At 35.9% G+C, this 24,579-nt stretch overlaps 1 protein-coding gene and 1 long non-coding RNA gene across 7 annotated transcripts in view; one reads left to right on the top strand and one right to left on the bottom strand.

Moving 5' to 3' along the window:
• APC (APC regulator of WNT signaling pathway) overlaps positions 1-24,579 on the top strand; it is a 120,602-nt gene that overhangs the window by 67,706 nt on the left and 28,317 nt on the right. For all 6 annotated transcript variants that reach the window (XM_070462330.1, XM_020891891.2, XM_020891888.2 and 3 more), the window contains 3 exons: positions 812-925; positions 12,068-12,151; positions 18,602-18,706. In XM_070462330.1, coding sequence (XP_070318431.1) covers positions 812-925; positions 12,068-12,151; positions 18,602-18,706 — 303 coding nt within the window. The remainder of the gene's footprint in view (positions 1-811; positions 926-12,067; positions 12,152-18,601; positions 18,707-24,579) is intronic.
• LOC139033359 (uncharacterized) overlaps positions 11,992-24,579 on the bottom strand; it is a 48,520-nt gene continuing 35,932 nt past the window's right edge. Inside the window, exon 2 of the long non-coding RNA XR_011485941.1 lies at positions 11,992-12,200. This is a non-coding gene — a long non-coding RNA (uncharacterized lncRNA). The remainder of the gene's footprint in view (positions 12,201-24,579) is intronic.

Here is a 24,579-nt window from a genome sequence, read left to right as displayed (position 1 = left end):
AAAAAATCTACAGCACTTCCTTATTCCCTTCATGGTCTGTTATAACTGTCAGCGATTATTTTGTCCAGCTGTTCTTTTAGCCTTGGAGCATGTCTTTGTAAGTTTCTTTGCCTTCTCCTTTTCTTCATTTTTTATATCTAGCAGTTACCACAGCATCTGGAATTGTAGTTAGAGGGCTAATAAAGTTTTGAATGTACTAACACCCACTCCATGAAGAAGTACTTTTTTTGGTTTGTTTCAACTTTGGTTCATATTTATATTTTTACCAAAAAGTTTGTGTTATCTTGCAATTTATTATTATATTATATAAAAGCTTTTCTTTATTCTATCTTCTTTATTTTACATGTGGGAAAGTTCTCTCCATTTCGTCTACATGTACATAAGAATCCTGAAGTGAGGTATAAACTTAAGGATGATGGACCTAATTCTTGATTTTTCTATTTTGTACACATTAATATTCTAATTTTTAACAATTCAAAGTAGTGCTTCTTCAGGGCAAAAGAATTGTAAGGTAACTGAAAATAGGCTTACCTTAACTGGATAAATATATATATTTTAAAGAGCTAGTACAATTTAATTAAAACTGTGACTATGGGGCAATAAAAGTGTTTCAACTCTTCACTTCACATCAGAAAGCCAGGCTGAGCCTAGCACTGATGATCAAGTTTTAGGACTTCTTAGAGTAAAAAATAATTTTCTTATGATAACTTACATATTTGTTTATTCATTTTCTTTATGGATACTTATATGCTTTTTTATTTTTACTGATAAACACAAGATATTAACATTTCCATTTTATTTGTGGTTTTAGTTTTCCTTACAAACAGATATGACCAGAAGGCAGTTGGAATACGAGGCAAGGCAAATCAGAGTTGCAATGGAAGAACAACTAGGTACTTGCCAGGATATGGAAAAACGAGCACAGGTAACATATTTATTATTAAACTATGAAACAGTAGTAGCTAGATTTCTATGAAGAATCTAATGCATTACAGCTCTGTTAACTTTGGTTAAGTTTTATTCTTAAAGATATTTTAAAGTCTATCTTTACTTTGGCACTAGTTCAAAATAAGAATAGTTTACTATGGCTGCTGTAAGCATAACCAGTATTCACATAATTCTGCCTTCATATTTCAATTCTCTGATACTGTTCTGCTATGCCTTGGAATTATAAGAGGGAAGAAGAATTAAATTCTGGTCATCATATTAGTTGCTAGCTAACTTCAGTTATCCTTTGATATTTTTACTTCTGTGTTTGTGTAATGAAAAAAGGAAAGTCTCATTCAAGGAGAGAAACATATAAAAAGAACCTTGGGAAGAGAAACAAATGGAGAACATTCCCATGTTTCTACCCTCAACTGTGTAAAGAAAGAATATTGGAATAAGAAAGGATTTCTTAAGACATTAGACTAATTATAAAAACTGGTAAAATTCTACTATTTTAAAATTAAGAATTTATCTTTATTAGGTACCTTAAAGAAAATGAAAAGGGGAAAAAGCATGTTTGGGAATTCCCTGTCTGTCCATTGGTTTGGACTCAGTGCTGTTACTGCCAGGCCCTGAGTTCAGTCTGTGGTCAGAGAACTAAGATCCCACAAGCCAAATGGCACGGCCAAAAGAAGAAAAAAAAAAGGTGAAAAGATAAGTTACATATTGGGAGAAGGTATTTATCACCATATTTAAGTGGTATGGAATCAAGAATATGTAATGAATTTCCAAAGATACTTTAAATTATATGATACAATTAATACAGATTTAGTATTTGTAACAGTTGGTGTTTTCATGAAATTATTTTAAAATACCAGGCAGATTTTCTTTGTTTGTTGATAGAAAAACTATGAGAAATTTTACTCTGGTTTATATGAATTTACGTTTTTAGAATGTGAATTTATGGAATACTGTATACATGTTTTTCTATATCTGTTAATGTGTTTGTTTTTAGAGGTTCTTAAGAAATGAGATGTTGATATGAAAATTTCTGTATTAATGTATAAATATGAATAAGTATATTCCAGACAGCTTACTGTAGAACAGATTAACTTGAGTTCTCTCTTCGCCATTTTGTCCAGATATGTGCAGATGTATTCATTTTAATTTTGTTCTGGAATATAGTGTTCTTTTGCTAGTTAATATTCTAAGGAATTTTTAGTCCATATCTTTATAAATACAGCAAACATTCATTTATTCTGGAAATATATTAAGGTTAGGGCTAAAAAAATATTGTACACAAAGCAAAAATGGAAATATTTGTAGTACATATGAGGAGTTACTATCCCTAATATACAGGGAGCACCTACAAATCAATTGAAAACAAGACAACCAAAGAGGAAAATAATCAGAAGGTATGAGTAGTCCCATCACAAAAGTACAAGTGGTTAATAAATCATTGTTAAAATATACTTAAACGTCACTAGTCATCAGGGAAAAGTAACATACAATAATGTTGTTTTTTGTTAGTGGTGGTGGTTTCTTGTTTGGTTGGTTAATTTTCTGCCTATCAGACTGGCAAAAGCTTTAAAGTTTAGTGTCATGAAATACTGGTGAGATTTTGAGAGATTGTAATACTAAGCATCATCGTCTGCCTGTTGTAAGAATAAACTGGTACAATCCTGAAGGACTCTGTAGCACTACCTGTCAAAGTTAAAATATTTGTACCCTCTGACATAGTAATTCTGTAAGACTCTCAGAATATGTCCTCCAGGAATGTCGAGTTAAAGAAGCAAGAATATAAGTATAGATTTTATGCTATTCGTCACAACACTGTAAGACAGAGAGAGAGACGATTTCAGTGTCCACCATTTGGGTAGTTATTAAATTATTAAATTAGTAGTATACAACTGTTATAAACACTAATAATTAAGTAATGGGAATAATGAAAATAATTGTCCATAGTAATTCTCTCCCTCATAACTGTGCTTGAGTGACTCAACATGTAAGAGTAGAATGGTCAGCTAACGAACATGAAAGTGAATTCCAAGAAGGCCTGAGGCCATGAGAAAAAAATGTGGTACCTCCTTTGCAAGGAAAAGATGGATAAAAATTCCAAGTAAAATAAAAATAGAGTAAAAGTTTTTTAAAAACGATTATGTACCGGAAACAGAAGCCAACATTATATTAGATTGAGAAAATAGAGAAATAATTAGATTATTACCGTTGCAGTCATTAACATGGTTTGCCGCTTGCTCTCATCACTATTACTTAACTTTGTTTGGAGGTTCCACTAATTCAGGTAGAAAGAAAACAAATTGTTTAACTACTGCACTATTTTCCAACTAGAAGGGAAGGGAGCAAATAATTGTCACTTGTAAATTACATTGTTGTCTACCTAGAAAAACCATGGTGAAGAGCCAGAAAGCATTTCAGCTGATGAGAGGACTCAGTAGGGTGGCTGGAGGTAAGATGCATAGGGTTTCTGTTAGCAATGGCTGCCCTTTGGAAATGGAAATGGGGTAGAGTGATCTCTTCATAACGACAGGAAACTTTAAAATACCAAATACAGACCGCATGAAGAAAAATATAAAATTGCTGAAGGACACACTGTGGGGCCCTAAGAGTAGAAAAGTCTGTGTGGCTGTCTGCATTGTGTTTGTGTTATCTGGTTGCAGCGACGCCAGGGGTATCGCAGAAGAGGGGCCAACTGAGATTGTCAGGTGCTGCAGAGTGTGGAGGAGTGAAATGAGCAGTCAGACCACGCTTGCTGTCTGTACATCCTGTGAATGCCTGCTTCCCCTGCACCCTGCATACAAGCCTGACCTTCCCACACACTTGCCCCTGGCCCCAGCTATTGTCTGTGCTGATCACTGGGGCGGTGAAGGGCATTCCCCGTCTGCTGCTTTCCCTGGTAACTGATGAGCCAGCCTGACATCACTGTGTAACTGGCACTCTCCCCTTCCACCCAAGAGGGAAGCCTGCTGCGTGTCCTGCCTGCCATCCGTCACACATGGTAGGGTATCACTCCAGGACTTTGTTTCAGGTGTGTAAGATCCCCCTTCCATTAAACCACTGATGTCTCTGTTGCTAAAAATAAATAAGATCCCTGGGTGAGAAGATTTTAATATCCTAATAATGTCTTTCTTTAAAAAGTTGATATAGAAATATAATATGATTCCAGTCATAATCTTAATTTTTTTAGAGCCCGGAAAAATGATTTTTAAGTTTGTCAAGTAAGAATTTCCAAAAGTATTTAAGAAAATTATAATGAGTGAGGATTTACCTTACCATTTGGTAAAATTTACTGTAAAGGTGTTGCAGTAATCACAGTATGATATTAATAGCACAGGAATAGACGTAGGCAAATAGAACAGAATAGAGACTAGAAAAAGATGTAAGAAAATCTGGAATCTTTTAATGATAGAAGTTGCAAGTTTGGGGCGGGGGGAAATGGCAATAAATAACTCAGTGAGAACATAGATGATAACTGGGAACCTTTCTGGTGGTGGTTGTTTTTTAGTCACTAAGTCATGTCCGATTCTTTCATGACTCTGTGAACTGTAGGCCGTCAGGCTCCTCTGTCCATGGGATTTCTCAGGCAAGAATACTGGAGTGGGTTGCCATTTCCTTCTCCAGGGGATCTTCCTGACCCAGGGATTGAACCCACATCTCTCTGCATTGGCAGGCAGATTCTTTACCACTGAGCCACCAGGGAAGCCCTATCTAGTAGTAGAGAAATTAAATTAGATCCCTACCTCACATCTTGTACATGAACAGTTACAGGTGAGTTAAATATCTAAATGTAAAAAATAAAATTAAGAGAATAAAATATAGGACAAGAGAGATCTTAATTAAGAATGGAAACTCAAAAGCAATAGGAGGGGACAGGATTTATTTTGTAAAATTTTAAAGCATTCATCCTGCAGGAAAAAAAAATACGGGAAACTATTTGTGACACATCAAGGGGGAAAGGTTTAATATCCCTGTACTGTAAGAATTCTACAAACTAAGAAGAAAAGACAACTCTGTTTATATGGGCAGAGGATGTAATCATTCAGTTTATTGAAAAGAAAATGCAGATGACCAATAAAACACATGCAAATGACTGTTGAACAGTTTTAGGGAAATTGAAACAAAATCCACTCTTGCCCATGCCTATTTGAATTAGTCTCTGCCTGTCTCCATTAACAGTTTGGTTATTTATTTATTTATTTGTTTCTTTATTTGTTCAACACAAATTTGGGCTCATAGTATGGTGCTCCCTACTCTCCTCTATGTGTGTAAGAAAAGGTTGGATAAATGCACATCAGCTTATTCATAAGAGCTTTTTCTGGGAGTTGGGGATTGGTAGGACGAACGTTACTTATCCTTCTGTGCTGCTGTAATGTTTTATAAATACATGGATGACACAGTTCTGTGTAGCTTTACCTGTTTTCTGCTTGACATATATTTAGGTGATTTATAATTTCTCACTGTTAAAACAACTCTGATAAACATACTTATCCATATCCTATAAACGTGCACAAAAGTTTTTCTAGGTCAAGAGTCTTTTTCTTAGAGGGCTGTATGGTAAGTAGTTTAGACTTTGTCAGCCATGTGGTCTGTTGCAACTACTCAACTCTGCCTTTGTAGCCAGAAAGCAACCATAGACAACAGTATATGAGCAAATGAGCATGACTGTGTTTCAGTAAAACATGATTCATAAACAGATGACTGGCACACGTTAACTTGCTGACCTCTGCTCTGGTACACATACCTGAAAGCATAATTGCTGGTCCTAAGGTACGAGTGTTCTGAATAGTGTTTGCCAGATTGCACTCAAAATGATTTTATCAGTTTGCGTTCCTCCCAGGAGTATATGAGAATTCTGTTTCCTTTGACTGTTGTTTTCTTTTTTTCCTTCAGAAATTGTGAGTCAAACTTTATAATTAACAATCAATGAGCATATGAAACATTATCTTGTCATTTAGTTTATACTTTCATGAGTGCTACTGAAGTTGAATATCTTTTCATATATGTATTAGACTTTTAAGATTTTCTTTTTGCTGTTTTTTCATATTGTTAGATGTCTTATTCATTTATATTTGAGAGATATTTTAATATACTCTTAATACCTATCTGTTATATGTGATGTATTTCATAACTGTTCCCTGCCAAATCTGTTACCTACTTTAGTTTAATGATAACAAAAAAATTAGTTTTTATTGTAATGCTAAATTAATTATATTGTCGTATTTGTGCTTTCTTCGACCTATTTTTACATCTTTTCCTATCTTTAAATATACCCTCATATTTTTTTCTAGTAAGTCTAATGTTTTATTTTTCAATTAGATCGTTAATTCATCTCAGATTTGCTATCATATATGTCTTAGAGGTCAGTAAGTCAGTTCAGTTGCTCAGTGATGTCCGACTCTTTGCGACCCCATGAACCACAGCACGCCAGGCCTCCCTGTCCATCACCAACTCCCGGAGTCCACCCAAACCCATGTCCATTGAGTCGGTGATGCCATCCAGCTATCTCATCCTCTGTCATCCCCTTCTCCTCCCGCCCTCAATCTTTCCCAGCATCAGGGTCATTTCAAATGACTCAGTTCTTCACATCAGGTGGCCAAAGTATTGGAGTTTCAGCTTCAATATCAGTCCTTCCAATGAATACACAGGACTGATCTCCTTTAGGATGGACTGGTTGGATCTCCTTGCAGTCCAAGGGACTCTCAAGAGTCTTCTCCAGGGAGGTGGGAGGGAGGATCGGGATGGGGAATAAAAAAAAAAGAGTCTTCTCCAACACCACAGTTCAAAAGCATCAATTCTTCGGCACTCAACTTTCTTTATAATCCAACAATCCATACATGACCATTGGAAAAACCATAGCCTTGACTAGACGGATGCTTGTTGGCAAAGTAATGTCTCTGCTTTTTAATATGCTGTCTAGGTTGGTCATAACTTTCCTTCTAAGGAGTAAGTGTCTTTTAATTTCATGGCTGCAATCACCATCTGCAGTGATTTTGGAGGCCAAAAAAATAAACTCAGCCACTGATTACCCAACTATTTTCCATGAAGTGATGGGACCAGTTGCCATGATCTTAGTTTTCTGAATGTTGAGCTTTAAGCCAACTTTTTCACTCTCCTCTTTCACTTTCATCAAGAGGCTCTTTAGTTCTTCATTTTCTGCCATAAGGGTGGTGTCATCTGCATATCTGAGTTTATTGATATTTCTTCCGGCAGTCTTGATTCCAGCTTGTGCTTCATCCAGCCCAGTGTTTCTCATGATGTACTCTGCATATAAGTTAAATAAGCAGGGTGACAATATACAGCCTTGATGTACTCCTTTCCCTATTTGGAGCCAGTCTGTTGTTCCATGTCCAGTTCTAACTGTTGCTTCCTGACCTGCATACAGGTTTCTCAAGAGGCAGGTCAGGTGGTCTGGTATTCCCATCTCTTTCAGAATTTTCCACAGTTTGTGGTGATCTACACAGTAAGAGGCTTTGGCATAGTCAATAAAGCAGAAATAAATGTTTTTTCTGGAACTCTGTTGCTTTTTCGATGAGTCAGCAGGTGTTGGCAATTTGATCTCTGGTTCCTCTGCCTTTTCTAAAACCAGCTTGAACATCTGGAAGTTCACAGTTTACGTATTGTTGAAGCCTGGCTTGGAGAATTTTGAGCATTACTTTAGCCAGTGTTGAGATGAGTGCAATTGTGAGGTAGTTTGAGCATTCTTTGGCATTGCCTTTCTTTGAAATTGGGATGAAAACTGACCTTTTCCAGTCCCGTGGCCACTGCTGAGTTTTCCAGATTTGCTGACATATTGAGTGCAGCACTTTCATAGCATCATCTTTTAGTTTTAGAGGTAGGAATCTAATTTTATGTGTATATATATAAACACTCATGCATATGATTTTTAAATGTGTATATATAGTATATGTTATATGCAGTATAATTTCTATTCGATAATTATATAATTAGTGATATATACAGACATACAGATACACACAGATAGATATATATTTATGTTGTTAACTGAATTTTCCATTAACATTTATTGGATGCATCTCTGTTTCCCCATGGATTAGTAATGCTGTTTTTTGCATATGAGAAGTTATATTTGCTGAATATTTGTGAACTCTGTTCCATTCGTCTGTTTTAGCTTCTCTGGATACCACACTTGTTTTATTTGCTATAATTTTATTAATCTTAAGTCTTGTAGTATGAGTCCTATTTATTTACGTTTGTAAAAATGTGTTTATATTCTGTTTCATTACTCTTTTATTTGAAATTTAGTATCAGCTTATTTTATTCAAGGAAAAACCTTATTGACTTTTGATTAGATATACATTGAATTTATAAATTAATTTCAGGAGAATTTCTATCTTTATAGTATGAAGATTGGATCTTGGTTGAAAGGTTGGTCTCTGGATTCTAATTCCCTGTCACTTATCAGCACAGTGATCTTGTTTAAACTCTGCCTCAGTTTTCTCATTGGTGAAATGTAGAAAATGATTCCCTGTAAAAAATGTAAGGATTAAATGAGTTAATATGCATAAAACCCTTGGAGTTTAGCAAATTCCAAGTAAATATTAGATACTGTTACTCGTTTTGTATCTCTCCATTCATTTGGGTCTTATTTTATGCCCTTCAGAAAAGCTTTATAACATTCTTCATAAAACCCTTGTTGTTCAGTTGTTATGTCATGTCCAGCTCTTTGCAGCCTCATGGACTACAGCATACCAGGCTTCCCTGTCCTTCACTATCTCCCACAGTTTGCTCAAATTCATGTCCATTGAGTCAGTGATTCTATCCAAACGTCTCATCCGCTGTTGCCCATATTCTTCATGATCCTCTTACGCATCTTTTTTTTTCATTTATTCCTAAATATCTTAGTTTTTGTTGCTACTGTGAATGGAATTTTCTCTAGTTTACATTACTAAATTTGATGTGTCTAGGAGTCTTCCTGAACTCTTTTGTTAGATTCTCAGTTTAAGATTTTCTTGGATTTTTCATTTAGATGTTAAATTGTCTCCAAGTATTGACAGTTTTGTCTTTTCCAGTCCTTTTTTCCCTCTTTGTATTATATAAGAAATGTAATACATCTTTGAATAAAGCAATGATAATTGGTCTTCTTCATCTTGCCTTGGCTTTAAAGAGAATTCTGAAATTTCACGATTAAGTATGTTGTTTACTTAAGGTTTTTGATACCATTTATCACGTTAAGGAATTTACCTTCTATTCCTAATTTCTTGAGAGCTGTCCTGAATTCATACTGAACTATTCAGTTCACTTCTGTTCAGTCGCTCAGTTATGTCGGGCTCTGCAACCCCATGGACTGCAGCACACCAGGCCTCCCTGTCCATCACCAGCTCCAGGAGTTTACTCAAGCTCATGTCCATTAAGTCAGTGCTGCCATCCAACCATCTCATCCTCTGCTGTCCCCTTCTCCTCCCGCCTTCAGTCTTTCCAGCATCAGGGTCTTTAAATGAGTCAGTTCTTCGCATCAGGTGGCCAAAGTCTTGGAGTTTCAGCTTCAGCATCAGTCCTTCCAATGAATATTCAGGACTGATCTCCTTTAGGATGAACTGGTTGGATCTCCTTGCAGTCCAAGGGACTCTCAAGAGTCTTCTCCAACACCACAGTTCAAAAGCATCAATTCTTCAGTGCTCAGCTTTCTTTCTTGTTCAAACTCTCACATCCATACACGACCACTGGAAAAATCATAACCTTGACTAGACGGACCTTTGTTGGAAAAGTAATGTCTCTGCTTTTTAATATGCTATGTAGGTTGGTCATAACTTTCCTTCCAAGGAGTAAGCGTCTTTTAATTTCATGGTTGCAATCACCATCTGCAGTGATTTTGGAGCCCAGGAAAATAAAGTCAGCCACTGTTTTCACTGTTTCCCCATCTATTTGCCATGAAGTAATGGGACCAGATGCCATGATCTTAGTTTTCTGAATGTTGAGCTTTAAGCCAACTTTTTCATTCTCCTCTTTCACTTTCATCAAGAGGCTCTTTAGTTCTTCACTTTCTGCCGTAAGGGTGGTGTCATCTGTGTGTCTGAGGTTATTGATATTTCTCCTAGCAATCTGGATTCCAGCTTGTGCTTCTTCCAGCCCAGCGTTTCTGATGATGTACTCTTCATATAAGTTAAATAAGCACAGTGACAATATACAGCCTTGATGTACTCCTTTTCCTATTTGGAACCAGTCTGTTGTTCCATGTTCAGTTCTAACTGTTGCTTCCTGACCTGCATATAGGTTTCTCAAGAGGTGGGTCAGGTGGCCTGGTGTGACCATCTGTTTCAGAATTTTCCACAGTTTTTTGTGATTCACACAGTCAGAGGCTTTGGCATAGTCAATAAAGCAGAAATAGGTGTTTTTCTGGAACTCTCTTGCTTTTTCGATGTTCCAGCAGATGTTGGCAGGTTGATCTCTGGTTCCTCTGCCTTTTCTAAAACCAGCTTGAACATCTGGAAGTTCACAGTTCACGTATTACTGAAGCCTGGCTTGGAGAATTTTCAGCATTACTTTACTAGTGTGTGAGATGAGTGCGATTATTTACCTTAAGTTCACTATTTTCAGAATTGTGATAAAGAATTAGCATAGTTGTAGTGGTACAACGGAGGGACTGAGGGAGGAAGTTTTCTTTTTTGGTGAGCACATCTGTTTTGAGCTTTTCCAAAAAACAGCAACAATAATGATTCCTACTATGGCAATAAAATCATAAGGACATTGTATTTAAACAAAACTATATATGATTCAAGGGTAAGTTTTGTATGTAAGTTTTTTAGCTGTATATACTTAAAGCTATTCATTATAATACTTTAATTATCTATTGAAGTATACATGCTCAAAAATCTTTCATTGATGGGTACATAATCATGAAAAGTTTGCAAATCACTCCGTCTATTTTCTGACACTTTTTCCTCATTGAAACAATTACTCTTTCAATACAGTTTGTTATACCAATGTTACAATGTCAACTATGGAATTCTGGCAGATGATGATACAATATTGGCAGTACTTATTTTTAAAACATATATACTTGAAAACATTTCCCACATTTTTCACTTCCACATTGTTTGATCTGTAGTTACTGCTTTGTGTTCACTTGAAGATCTCAGTATGTGGGGGAAGCAATAACTCCTACCATCATTGTGATCTTTAGTGTTTGGAGTAATGTTTAGCTGAAGTATTTGGGAAAGCTAACTATGAAAGGTACTGCTGACCTGTAATAGGAATAACTTTAGGGAAGATTGTTCTTATTGTTTACATACTGGTGCTTCTTAAAAAAAATCATATGCTCTTTCTCTTTACAGGATGCCATACTTTATATAAACCCATTATACTGTACTGATATCTGAATTAATATAAAAGTTTAAATTCAGATATAATTTTCTTTTTGAAAGTTTTTGAGAACAGCTTTTATATACCAGTTTCACACTGTTATGTATCATTTGTTGTTCAGTTGCTCAGTCATGTCCAGCTCTTTGCAACCCTGTGAACTGCAGCATGCCAGGCTTCCCTGTCCTTCACTGTCTCCCTGAGTTTGCTCAAACTCATGTCCATTGAATCCATGATACCATCTAACCATCTTATCCTCTGTTGTCCCCTTCTCCTTCTGCCTTCAACTTTCCCAGCATCAAGATCTTTTCCAGTGAGTTGGCTCTTCGCATCAGGTGGCCACAGTATTGGAGCTTCAGTTTCAGCATTAGTCCTTCCAGTGAATATTCAGGACTGATTTCCTTTAGGATGGACTGGTTGGATCTCCTTGCAGTCCAAGGGACTCTCAAGAATCTTCTCCAACACCACAGTTCAGAAGCATCAGTTCTTCAGCCCTCACCTTTCTTTATGGTCCAAGTATATACATAACTTGCATTTGTACAGTTTTCCTAAATTTAGGGATCTGTTTTATAAAGTTAGATATGTTAAAAAGTTGAACTGATGCACTGATGTCCTCAGTATATGAATATGTATATGTATATGTATCTAATTCTCACATAAGAATGACTTGGCATAGAAAAAAAGAATGATTTGATATAATCCTACTTTTAAATGGTAACCATAGAGTGGTTAATGTTAAATTAATATTAAAAACTAATGTTTTTTAATAAAAGTAGATCTAATTTGGTTACTTATTTTATTTTAGCGAAGAATAACCAGAATTCAACAAATAGAAAAGGACATACTTCGTATACGACAGCTTTTACAGTCCCAAGCAACCGAAGCAGAGGTTAGTGAATTGTCTCTTTTGTTTGCAGTTATAATGATAGGTGGTTGTTCTAAGGAAAGAAAATATGTATAATTAGCATGGCGTCATTGAAATAGATGCTCTAGAGAATTGAGACACTTGATAAGCTTTTTCATTAAATTAAGTATAGATTTCAAAAATCTATACTAGTATGATTTCTTCATAACTTTTATGCAATTAAAGCTTATAGAGCTGTAAATAGATACCTTACTTCACTTATCTGTTTACATATAATTTGACTACTAACAGTTTGTAAATAAGCTATCTCCTTGTGTAATCCATAGTAAAAGTTGATCATATACATTTATCTGTGCTTAGTTTACAAACTTCATTAAAATGACAGTAAAAGGGTAAAATGAAAAAGCACAAATACCAGGGAAGGTGACAACTAATGAAATTTGGAGAACTGCAAAGCAGATAAGCAAATCATTCTTCTAGATTATGGTAGAGAGCTGACCCCAGAGTGAGCAGTAGGAGGTCACAAAGCAACTCATTTTACACTGTGGAGTCCTGAACGTTTCCAGAGTTGGTTACACTAGGTACTTCTGGATATGAGGATTAAAAAGGGGGTTAAAACCATATTTGTCAGCTCTTCAGCTGAAATTTGGTTTTGATCACTACACAGAAGGATGGTATATAAAAAACCATCCCTTCAGCTATCTGTTTATAGCCACTGGATTTGGGCACTTGTCACTTTGTTTATGGGTAAATAAAAAGAAAACCTACATGGAACTTAAATGAACTATTGCTGAATAAGGAAAAATAGCATGTGGGAGGCTCAGAGAAAATAAAGTATTTCTTCTTAAGTCAACTACAGGATGACCAGTCTCTCTGCAATAAGAGCAAAAAGTGTTGAATAAAAGTCCACATTGAACAATACAGAGTTGTTGCTAGGAAAAATTGGCTCAGTATTTGGGGATATATCAATGCAAAGTTTCTAATTTGCAGCCAGATTGAGACTCACATTCCAGATCATACAGGAAAAAAGAAGAGAATGCAAAGAATGAAATATCAACCTAGTGCTTTATTCTAACTATAATTACTAAAAACATGATGAAGTGCTTGTTGATATTTTTAAATGTTTATGAGATACAAAATAGTATGTACACTTTGATCCCATTTTTTAATTTGCACAAACAAACAGTCTATTAGAAATAATGTGAAAAGGCAGGTAACCATTGCTAATACCTCCTTGTTTTTTTAGTTTGGCCAGTTTTGTAATGTTTTTATAGTAACTGTGCAGCTTTTACAGTGAGAGAAAACTTTTGTATGCGACACAAATCTGACGTGTCCTTTCGTCACCAGCGTGCTTCCCAAGTAGCTCGATGGTAAAGAATCACCTGCCAGCCCAGGAGACGCAGGTTCTATCACTGGGTCGGGAAGATTCCCTGGAGAAGGAAATGGCAACCCACCCCAGTACTCTCCCCTAGGAAATCCAGTAGAAAGAGACACCTGGTGGACTACCGTCCATGGGGTTGCAAAAGAGTCGGACATGACTTGGCAAGTAAACCACAGCAACAGCACTTAGCGCCAGCCCTGAGAATCTGATCGGAAAATGAACAGTTCTGTTCGGAGGCAGAAACTTAGTGCAGGCCCGTTTACACGCAGAGAAGACACCTAATTCTAATGTCAAAAAGTATAATTTTGAAAACAGTGTCTTTTAAGACTCTGGTCATGCATGCCTTGCTTTTTTTTTTTAATTTTTAAAATGTTTTATTTTATTTTTTTTTCCATTTATTTTTATTAGTTGGAGGCTAATTACTTTACATCATCGCAGTGGTTTTTGTCATACACTGAAATGAATTAGCCATGAATTTACATGTATTCCCCATCCCGGTCCCCCCTCCCACCTCCCTCTCCACCCGATCCCTCTGGGTCTTCCCAGTGCACCAGGCCCGAGCACTTGTCTCATGCACCCAACCTGGGCTGGTGATCTGTTTCACCCTAGATAATGTACATGTTTCGATGCTGTTCTCCTGAAACATCCCACCCTCGCCTTCTCCCAGAGTCCACAAGTCTGTTCTATACATCTGAGTCTCTTTTTCTGTTTTGCATATAGGGTTATCATTACCATCTTTCTAAATTGCCTTGCTTTTTAAATATCTTAGAAGCTTTGGCTTCAGTACATTTGAATTTGAAATATGTAGAAACATGTACTTGCTAAGTAGTCAAGTTCAGTGTAATAGTCATATTGCTAAAAGTGGTTTAACCTGGATGTTTTAAGTCAGTATGAACCAAATATTTGTAATATACAGACTGTGTCCTTTTTGCAATATTAACTCTTCAGTACTGTTTTTTTTCTTTCCAAAATAAAACAAAATTATCTCTTTATTCCTTTTTCAATGTCATTGGCATTGCTATATGTGGCATTCTGGTTACTATTGCCCCTTTGGGTTTCCAGGGTAGTTTATCTGTGGTGGTTTTTTTTTTTCCCCCTTGATCAAAATTACTATACTCTATTTTTAAAACTGTTTCTAGAGAGGCACCTTTTGTTTTTTATTGAGCAGCACTGCATTTATATTTTCTTTTTATATATATTTTTTCTGCTTTGAGTGTTTGCTGTTGTTTTTCTAGCTTCTTTAGTTATAGTTAGCTTTTATTCACCATCTTTCTTGTATTATGATTTTTACTGTTTGGCTGCATCAACAGGGTTGTTTTTTTTTAATTTCTAGATCAATATTTACATTTATTTTTTCTACTTGATTGACTCTTTTATGTGTGTTAAATAGCCTTCTTTGCTGTTAGTATTACTGCATGGGGCTTCTTTTGGTCATCATTTGCCTGGTATAATATACTCACTGTCAGTACATTTCCAAACTTTACCAACATTCTGGCCTCTAGAAATTCCTAAGAAAAATTGTCATTTGTTAATAATAGTTCTCATTATCAGCACAATTATAAGTTTATTGCAGGTTGGGGGCTTGTTTGTGTTTTTTTATCTGTTCAAGATTTCATTTATATCATTGGATTTGGGACCAACTGTCTACCACCGTAACCTAGTCTATTCTTGTTTCTTTTTGTTATAAAAATGGCCATATTTTTCATAGCCTTAAGTCGTTACATTTATTCAGTGAATATAAACTAAAAGAAGGTATCATGTCTTATTTAAGAAAGAAAGAGAAGTTTTTAATTTTGCTGTTTGCTGTTTCTTTATTACTATCAGAAGGAGAAACTAGAAAATGGAGAAAACTGGGGATCAGATACTCATAAATTAGTTCACATACAGTATTGAGAAGAAAAGATGTCTGCCAAATAATTTCTCTACCATGAAGCATCTTATAACACTATCTTTGCCCTACCTGCTAACAATTCTGGCTTAAGATCTAGATGCAGGATATAACTCAGATGATATAACTATTGCACTTGATTCAAATCTCAGAAGTTCCAAGAGGGTACATGAGGCAACCAGTCCTACCATTTTCTTTTGTATTCTATAGGTTATTTACTGACAAATGTATACATTTGGGGGGGAGGGGCCCCAAAAGATGGGAGCTGTAAGGAAAATTGTGGCATGATTCAATAATCTCTAGAAAATAGCCAATGAGAAATAGTTTTTAAAATCCCATGCAGAGTACTCTTATAACTCATTAATAAAGAGACAACCCAACTTACAAATGGGCTAAAGATTTGAATACACATTTCGCCAGAAAAATACATAGGGATGGCTAATAAGCACATGAAAATAGGCTCAACATCATTGGATGTTAAGGAGGTCAAGTTAAAACCACAATGCTATATCACTCTATACTCACTAGGATGGCTGTAATCATGAGGAAAACAATAAGCATTGGCAAGGATGTGGATAAATAGAAACTGTCATATGTTGCTGATGGGAATGTAAAATGGTTCAGCCACTTGGAAAAGTTTGGCAGTTATCTAAAGTATTAAAGTATCTGTAACTGGGTCTACAGTTACCATATGACCCAGCAATTCCACTTCTAGCTATCTAAGAGAAATGAGCACATATGTCCACACAGAGACTTTAATTTGAATATTCATGGAAGTATTATTCACAGTAGCCCAAAAGTAGAAAAATGCAAAAGTGTATCAACTGGTAAATCAATAAATAAAATGTATACCGTTACAATGTAATACTACTCAGCAATTCAAAGGAACAAATTGTTGACACACACTATAACTGAGGTGAACCTCAAAAGCATTATACTGAGTAAAAGTAGCTAGACATGTAAGTCCGTATATTCCATTTACAATAAATGTACAGAAAAGACGAGTTTACAGAGCAGAGTCATAGTTACTTGGAGCTGTGAGTGGGAATGGGGATTACCTATAAATGAGCGTGAAGGATCTTTTTAGAATGATGAAAATGGTCTAAAACTGAAATATAGTGCTTCTTGGTAAGTTTATTCAATGTCATTGAGTTGTACACTTAAAGTGGGTGAATTGTCTTAAAGGCATTTTAAATCCATCGTAACCAAAGCACAATTAATGATGGTCTCCTCCTAAGTCTTCCTTGTGACCCCCCACATCCTCCAAATCCTCATTTTCCTTCAGTATTATCTGTCTCCATGAATGGTACCACCATTTTTCAGCTGTGTGAGCTAAGAAACAGAAGAGTAGTTTGTGACCCCGGATCTCTTCTTCCGCTCACTGTATCCAGTCTGTCGTGCAGTCCTTCAGATTGACCTCTGTCTCCACGGCTTTTCTCTGCATCAGTGCTTCCCTGGGTGTAAAGGACTGTCATCTCCCACTTACTTTAATATTTAGTCTGCAAGTTGATCTCTTGTGTTTCCCACCTACTTAGACCATTCAAAATTTGAGTTTAAACGATCAGAATACATGCACCTTTTTCCTTTAGAGTATTGGTTATGTGGGGGCATGAGTGCCATCTGAGAATCACCCTAAAATTCAACAAAATCATTAAGTTCCTTTTTTAACCATCTCTCTGTTCTACTCTTCACACTGTAATTCTTTGATATCCTAGAGCAAACCACGTTCCTCCCATCACAGCTCCTTTGCATATGGTCCTCTATTTCCCTAAATTTTTGCATGTGGTCTCTGTTTCCTTCATCCTCTGTCATATCCCGTTTCCTAGAACTCCTGTTTATATTTTAGATCTCAGTCCAAACAACACTTCCTAAGAGAGCACTTCCCCCGACTCCCACAATGTCTGATGTCCCTCTGTTTTATATATATATAATATATATATATATATAAAGAGCAACTTGTGCTCTTTTTTCAGAGTGCTTGTCAAAGTGTTTAACTTTACTGTCGTTTCTTTCATTATTTGATAGCATCCCTGACTAGACTAATCTGGAAGAGTGCGTTGAACAATGTCTGGGTTTGTCAGTACTGTGTTCTCCAGCCCTATTGCAAGTAATTGACATAGCACATACTCAATAATTACTTTTATACTGACATCTTCAGTGATGTCAGTGTCAAATCTTTGTAGATTTAGTGCTCGTTGATTCATTTTTTCTCTTCACTGACTTTGTATTCTCTGCTTTAGATGATTTTGTTGAATTTTATGGTGTCACTTTCCCAAGGTACTGTTTTTTCTTGTTTCTGAATTATTGGGACTACTTCTCTTTTGCCTATGTATAACTTACACTTGTTTATTGATGGAAATAGTATATGTAAATTATTTTTAAGTCACATATTAAATGGTCTAGGAAAGCTTTATGTTTAAATAAATTCCAGTGGAAGCCATTTTGTAACAAAGTTTTCCACTATTATGTCACACTTTTTAATGTGTAATTTTTAATTTGCCTATAATTTTCCTAGAGGAGGCACACTGGTAACTGTTTCTATAAAAGATACTTGATTATTTTCTTTCTTTGATTCTGTGGTGATATTTTTCAAAGTGACTGCTTTGTACTAGATATAATCTGTCTTGAAATTACTGCTTTTACTGGATATAATCTTGCCCTTTCACTTTACCTAACAGATGGTGGTTACATTAGAAAAGGTTTTGGTTTTACTCATATTAGAATCTAAGAGCTTATCTGTTGGTTTCATATTACTTTTATTAGCAGATGTATATAAAAATATATGTGTGTGTAAGTATAAATATACTTACATAGAAGGTATTTATAAGCTTAGGCAGTAACTGCTATATTTGCAGCTCTATTAAATACCAGAACCATGTGACCTTGTGGAAGAGACAGTTACTTGCTCTAGTTGGGTTATGTCCCCGATAGTGATGTGAGCACAGCTGGTGGAGGATGGTGTTTCCGTGGGTCTCAGAAAACCCTTTGTCTTGTGCGGCCCCAGTGCTCGAGGGACACACTTCACTTTGCTGTGACCGAGACAGGCGGCTGACAGCCTGCTGGAGGCTATGGAGTGCAGCGCCGTGCTTTTGTGAACCTGTGTCATTGAGGCCTTCAGAGCTTTAGAGCAGGAAAGAAGGAAAGCTGTGGGCTGAGAAAGCATGCACTGTTTTTGTATGTACTGATGTTAACTCCATATTAACAGAGGTCATCTCAGAGCAAGCATGAAGCTGGCTCACATGAAGCTGAACGGCAGAATGAAGGTCAAGGAGTGGCAGAAATCAACATGGCAACTGTGGGTAGCGGTCAGGTAAATAATTATTTTATTAATTTTTTTTCTAGTTAACTATTTAAATATTTTAAAAGAAATACTGAGTGAGATGATTCTCACATGACCTATAAATCTTAACTGTTTCCTTAGTCCTAAATGGATATCTCCAGAAGAATTCAGTACTAAAATGCTATGTCATTTTTCTTTATTATATTTAACTATGAAGCTTTCAAATTTCCAAGGATATTTTATAGCTCTAAAGTATGTGTCTCTGTTTTAGCCTAACATGATTAATGTGAGTAGAGTTTCTTTGAAAAATAAATACTAAGCTGCATTTTGGTCATATGTGATTTGACCTAGTTATTACTGCTTGCATTGAATAGATTTGCTCTTTCTCTGTGGCATTCTAAGATATTTTTATGTTTTTTTTAAAAAAATCGTAAAGAGTTAATATTTTCATCTTCAGTTGTATTCCAGGATTATAGAAACCTAGCATTTAAATAAACAATTCTAATGCCCATTAAAATAAAAGTAAATAAATACCCTAGTCATATTTACTGTTATCATCTTTAGCAAAATTATGGAAAACAATTTTTTAAAATGTAGAACATTATCTTGTTGTTCTGCCATCAGTTTTCTATTAGAGTTTGATTGGAATGTATCCTAATGAGTATTTTTCTTTGGAGTGTTCTGTATTCTCCACATTTTTTCAAGCAATATTTTATGTTTTAAATGAATGATTTTTTAAAATACAGTTTCAACTAAGTTGATTTTAAGGAAATTTTCTTACTGTTGATATAAAATATTCCTTTAGTGTCTATAGATTACTTTTAATGATACTATTTATTTAGAAAGAACATGGTTCTATTAGTTCATTAAAATTTAAAGCTTAAAATGTCTCATACTTAATTTAAATATTTAAATTTACCACATTTAAACAAAAATATACTTCATTTTAATATTACTGGTCCACATTGTACTGGGTAATACTCTACAGATGGTAAATTAGGGCAAAAGAAATTATATTCCGATAGTACATTCGGGTTCTTTGTCTACTACTTAGGGAGTTCTCTGGGAATATCATGTGTTCCTACACATATGTAGAAAGAAGTTCTGTCTTCTTGACAAAAACCTTTTTTTTTGCTTTAGGATTAAGACCCACTATTAATACTTTGGGGTCATATTTCAATTATTATATCCTTTAAAGCCTCACCTAGCCAATAAGCTCAATATTTATTTTTTAATTGAATTCTTATCTCATTTCTTATATCAGAATTTAACTCTGAATATATTAGATTTAATGTCAAAAATGAACACTTTAAAAAACAGTTTACTTATTTGCCTATGTTGTGTCTTAGTCGTGGCATGTGAGATCTTCTTCCCTGCGGCACGCGGGATCTTCTGTTATGCCGTGCAGGCCCAGAAGTCGTGGCCCTCGGGCTTAGTTGCCTTGCAGTATGTGGGATCTTAGTTCCCAGACCAGGGGTCAAACTCGCATCCCCTGCATTAGAAGGCAGATTCTTAACCACTGAATCACCAGGGAAGTCCCCCAAGTGAAAACTGTTAGAAATATTAAAAGGTAAGGAAATGAGCATAGAGTTTTTATAATCATGAAGTGAGTAGGAAACCATTAAAGAACCATAGGTTTCATCTAAAAATGTAAGACTTTAGTGTGCGATAAAATCATAACAAACTTACCAGACAAAAACCAAGATCACATTAATGACACTACAGCGACTTCCAGATCTTAATGTAGATAAGAGGTGTGTCTGTGAGACTGTGATCCAGTTATGCCAAAATCCCTTTACCTGTCAGACTCTTGGGGTTTGTTCATTTCTTTTGTTATTTGCTCCAGAGACAAAACAGTTGACACTAACAAAACTGAAAATAATCTCTTTGACTTTCTCAGGATCACAGTAATATGATCCATCAAGCTCCTGCCCTAGTGCCCTTATCTCTACCACTGTGAGGAAGGAAGTTCATTGTACCTCACCTGGTTTCCTGCCCACAGCCACTCTGCCAGAATGATCTTTCACGAGTAAATCACCCTCTTGGTAAAATCCTTTGTTGGCATCCATTGGTTCTCAGAAAAAGACAAGCCTTATTACGACCTGTATAATCTGGCTCCTGCCTAAACTTGCCAGCTGTCTGTCACCCTTTGCTCTCAGCATTTCTGCCACCCTGGCCCTTCAGGGCCTTCGCTTGACGGCTTCCTCTTCTGCAGCCTGCACACCATCCGCACCCGTTCCCTCTTGTGCCTTCTCATCCCGCTTCACTCAGTTAACAGCAGTTTGTGTGTGTCTGAACTTTAGCGTGATTTCTCTCAAGAGGCTTGAACTGTTCACATCCCATTACAGGCTGTCCTCGCTTGTTCTTCTCACTTTGAAGACCACATTTGCAGTTTTATATTTATTTATGTGGTTATTTCTGTTCTCCCTGCTAAATTGTAAGCTCCAGAAAGACAAAGATTCTTTCCAGTTTTATTCATTTTTATATCCCCACAGTCCCTGGTAAATAAATAGTAAATAATAGCAATGAATATATGTAGGTTGGAAGGGATAACTAACATCCCTTCTAGAAAGAGGGATTTTTGATCTGTGATTAATCTCCCTTGAACGTTAAATGAAAAGACAAAGCTAGAAATAAATTATATGGGCTAGATCCCTACTTGCTTAGTATATAACTTTGTGTGTAATTCGTTTATGAACCGATCTCAGCTTTTCCATTTAATGTTTAGAACCAGATCTCTAGTGAGACAACCAGTAAGTAGTGATGAAGTTCAAACAAGACTGGGAAAGAGATGAAATGGTAGGAGAACCTTTTCCACTGCCAATAATATGTTTTTAAACCTGTTATTATGGAAAATTTCAAATATATACAGAGGCAAACAGAGTAATAGAGTAATCTGCAGGTACCCTATATACTTTGTCCTCTGATTTTATTTTTGGAAAAGATCCCAGACATCATCATTTTTTGCTTAAATATTAAATACTTCACTGTGTATTTCCAGAATATAACATTTTTTTAATTGAAATGTAGTTGATTCCTAATATTGTTAGTATCAGGTATACAGCAAAGTGATTCAGTTATATTGTATTTTTTCCAATTCTTTTCCATTTTAGGTTATTACAAGGTATTGAATATAATTCCCTAGGGCTTCCCAGGTGGTGCTAGTGGTAAAGAACTTGCCTGCCAGTGCAGGAGACAAAAGAGATGCGGGTTTGATCCCTGGGTTGGGTAGATCTCGAGGGCGTGGCAGCCCACTTCAGTGTTGTTGCCTAGAGAATCCCACGGACAGAGGAGCCTGGCAGGCTATGGTCCATAGGGTCACAAAGAGCTGGACGTGACTGAAGCGACTTAGCATGCACACATGCACATACTATAAAGTAAATCCTTGTTTATTTTATATATGTCAACGTGTGTATATCTGGTAATCCCACACTCCTAATTTATCCCTCCTCCCATTTCCCCTTTGATAACTATAAGTTTGTTTTCTGTGTCTAAGAATACTTTCTTTTAAATTGAAAATACAATTGATTTACATTATTGTGTTTTAGCTCTAGAGCAAAGTGATTCAGTAACATATACATATTTTTTGGATTATTTGTATCTGTTGATCCTATACCTTTAATTTGTCCTTCTCTGTCGTCTGTGGTAACCGTAAGTTTGTTTTCTGTGTCTGTGAGTCTATTTCTGTTTTGTATGTAGATATATTTGTATTGTTTTTTAGACTGTACGTATAAGTGATCTCATATAATGTCTGTCTCTGTCTGACTCCCTCACTCAGTATGGCATTCTCTAGCTCCATCCATGGTGCTGCACGTGGCAGTGTTTCATTCTTTTTGTGACTTCTTAAACCATTGTATCTTCTTAAAACCATCATCTGTTGATGGGTACTTGGGTTCTTTCCATGTCTTGGTTATTATAAATAGTGTTGCTGTGAACATTTGGGTGCATTTATCTTTTCAGATTAGAGTTTTCATCTTTTTTGAATTTATGCCCAGGAGTGAGATTGCTGGATCATGTGGTAACTCTATTTTTAGTTTTTTAAGAAACCTCCATACCATTTTTCATTGTGGCTGTACCAATTTATATTCCCACTAACAGTGTAGGAGGATTTCCTTTTCTCCACATGCTCTCCAGACTTTTTGCTTTGATGGTGGCCATTTTTAATTTGAATTTCTCAGTAATCAGTGATGTTGAGCGTCTTTTCATGATTTGTTGGCTATCTGTATGCCTTTTGAATGAATGTCTGTTTAGGTCTTCTGTCCATCTTTTGATTTTGTTGCTTTTATTTTTTGATACTGAGTTGTATGAGCTGTTTGTACATTTTGGATATTGACTGTCAATCAAATATTTTCTCCTAGTTTGTAGGCTGTGTTTCTGTTTTGTTGATAGTTTTCTTTACTGGAAAAAATCTTTTAAGTTTGATTAGGTCCCATTTGTTTATTTTTGCTTTTATTTCTTTTGCCTTGGGAGACTGATCTAAGAAAATATTGCTATAATTTGAGACTATGAGACTATTTTGCCTATGTTTTCTTCCAGAAGTTTTATGGTATCATGTCTTATACATATGTCTTTAAAACAATTTGAGGGTTTTTTTTGGCTTGTTTGTTTATGGTGTGAGGGTGTGTGCCGACTTCACTGATTTACATGTAGCTGTCCAGCTTTCCTAGTGTCACTGGCTGAAAAGACCGTCTTTTCTCCGTTGTGTGTTCTTACCTCCTTTGTCAAGGATTAATTGACTGTAGGTATGTGGGTTTACTTCTGGGCTCTCTGTTCTGTTCTTTTGGTCTGTGTGTCTATCTATCATGTTTTTGTACAAATGCCATGCTGTTTTGATTACTGTAGCTTAGTAGTATTGTCTGAAGTCCCAAAGCACTCTGCAGATTTAATGCAATTTCTGTCAAGATGCCTATGACATTTTTCACAGAACTAGAACAAATAATACTAAAATTTCTATGGAACCACAAAAGCAGTTCTGCAGCCAGTGGACACCTAGAATACATAACTCTTATGCCATTATTACACTCCCAAAGAAGCTAACAGTAGTTCCTTGGTAGCATCAGATGACTAGTCAGTATTCAAATTTGCAGTTGTTTCATAAATGTCATAATTTTTAAATTTATTTGACACAAAGGCCAGATAAAGTTCATGCACAGAGATTGGTTAATGTGTCTTTGAAGTTTCTTTTAATCTATAGATTTCTTCTTTGTCTCTTAGATTTTTGCTGTATATTTATTGAATAACCAAAGTTATTTGTCTTCTCAAGTTTTCCATAGTCTGAATTTTGCTAGGAACATCTGCATGGTGAAGTTTGACCTATCTCTCTGTCTTCTGTATTCCCTGTAAATTGGTATTGGGTCTAGCAATGTGATCAGATTTGGTCTCAGACCCTCATTCTATGGCTGAGACTTTCATAGGTAGCATAGTGGTCTTCCACCAGGAAGCACATAACACCTCGTGGACTCTCTTTTTGTGATATTAACAGCATTTATACTTAATGCCTAGCTTTATTAATTCACTAAGGGTTGTAGAATTAGCTGTAGTACTTTAATAAAGAATAACTTCTCATCTACTGTTGGACCACTCCCATGTACCATCTGTATGAAAAAAGGCAAGGTGAGGAGGGTGCTTGCTTCTTTTGCTTCTTCTCCCTCTTACACAGTTTCACAGAGAGTTGGAGACTGTTGCTACCTTTATGGTGAACTTTTTAGTGTCACTTTGTTTTGTTTTCTCAGAAAAATACTGTTTTTGAGTCCCTTCCTAAAGTGAGCAAGCAGATAATAGAAGAGGGATTTGTACCCAGCAAGTGTAGTTGAAATTGACTGTGTCCCAGCTGTACTGATTGAACTGCCAGACATAGTCCTTCTTGGGCCCCTTGGCACACATTTGAGTGCCTCTGGTGGCAG

This window comes from Odocoileus virginianus, unplaced genomic scaffold, assembly GCF_023699985.2.
Source record: "Odocoileus virginianus isolate 20LAN1187 ecotype Illinois unplaced genomic scaffold, Ovbor_1.2 Unplaced_Scaffold_3, whole genome shotgun sequence".
Classification (NCBI taxonomy): Eukaryota; Metazoa; Chordata; class Mammalia; order Artiodactyla; family Cervidae; genus Odocoileus; species Odocoileus virginianus.
This window is presented reverse-complemented; position numbering and strand designations above follow the sequence as displayed.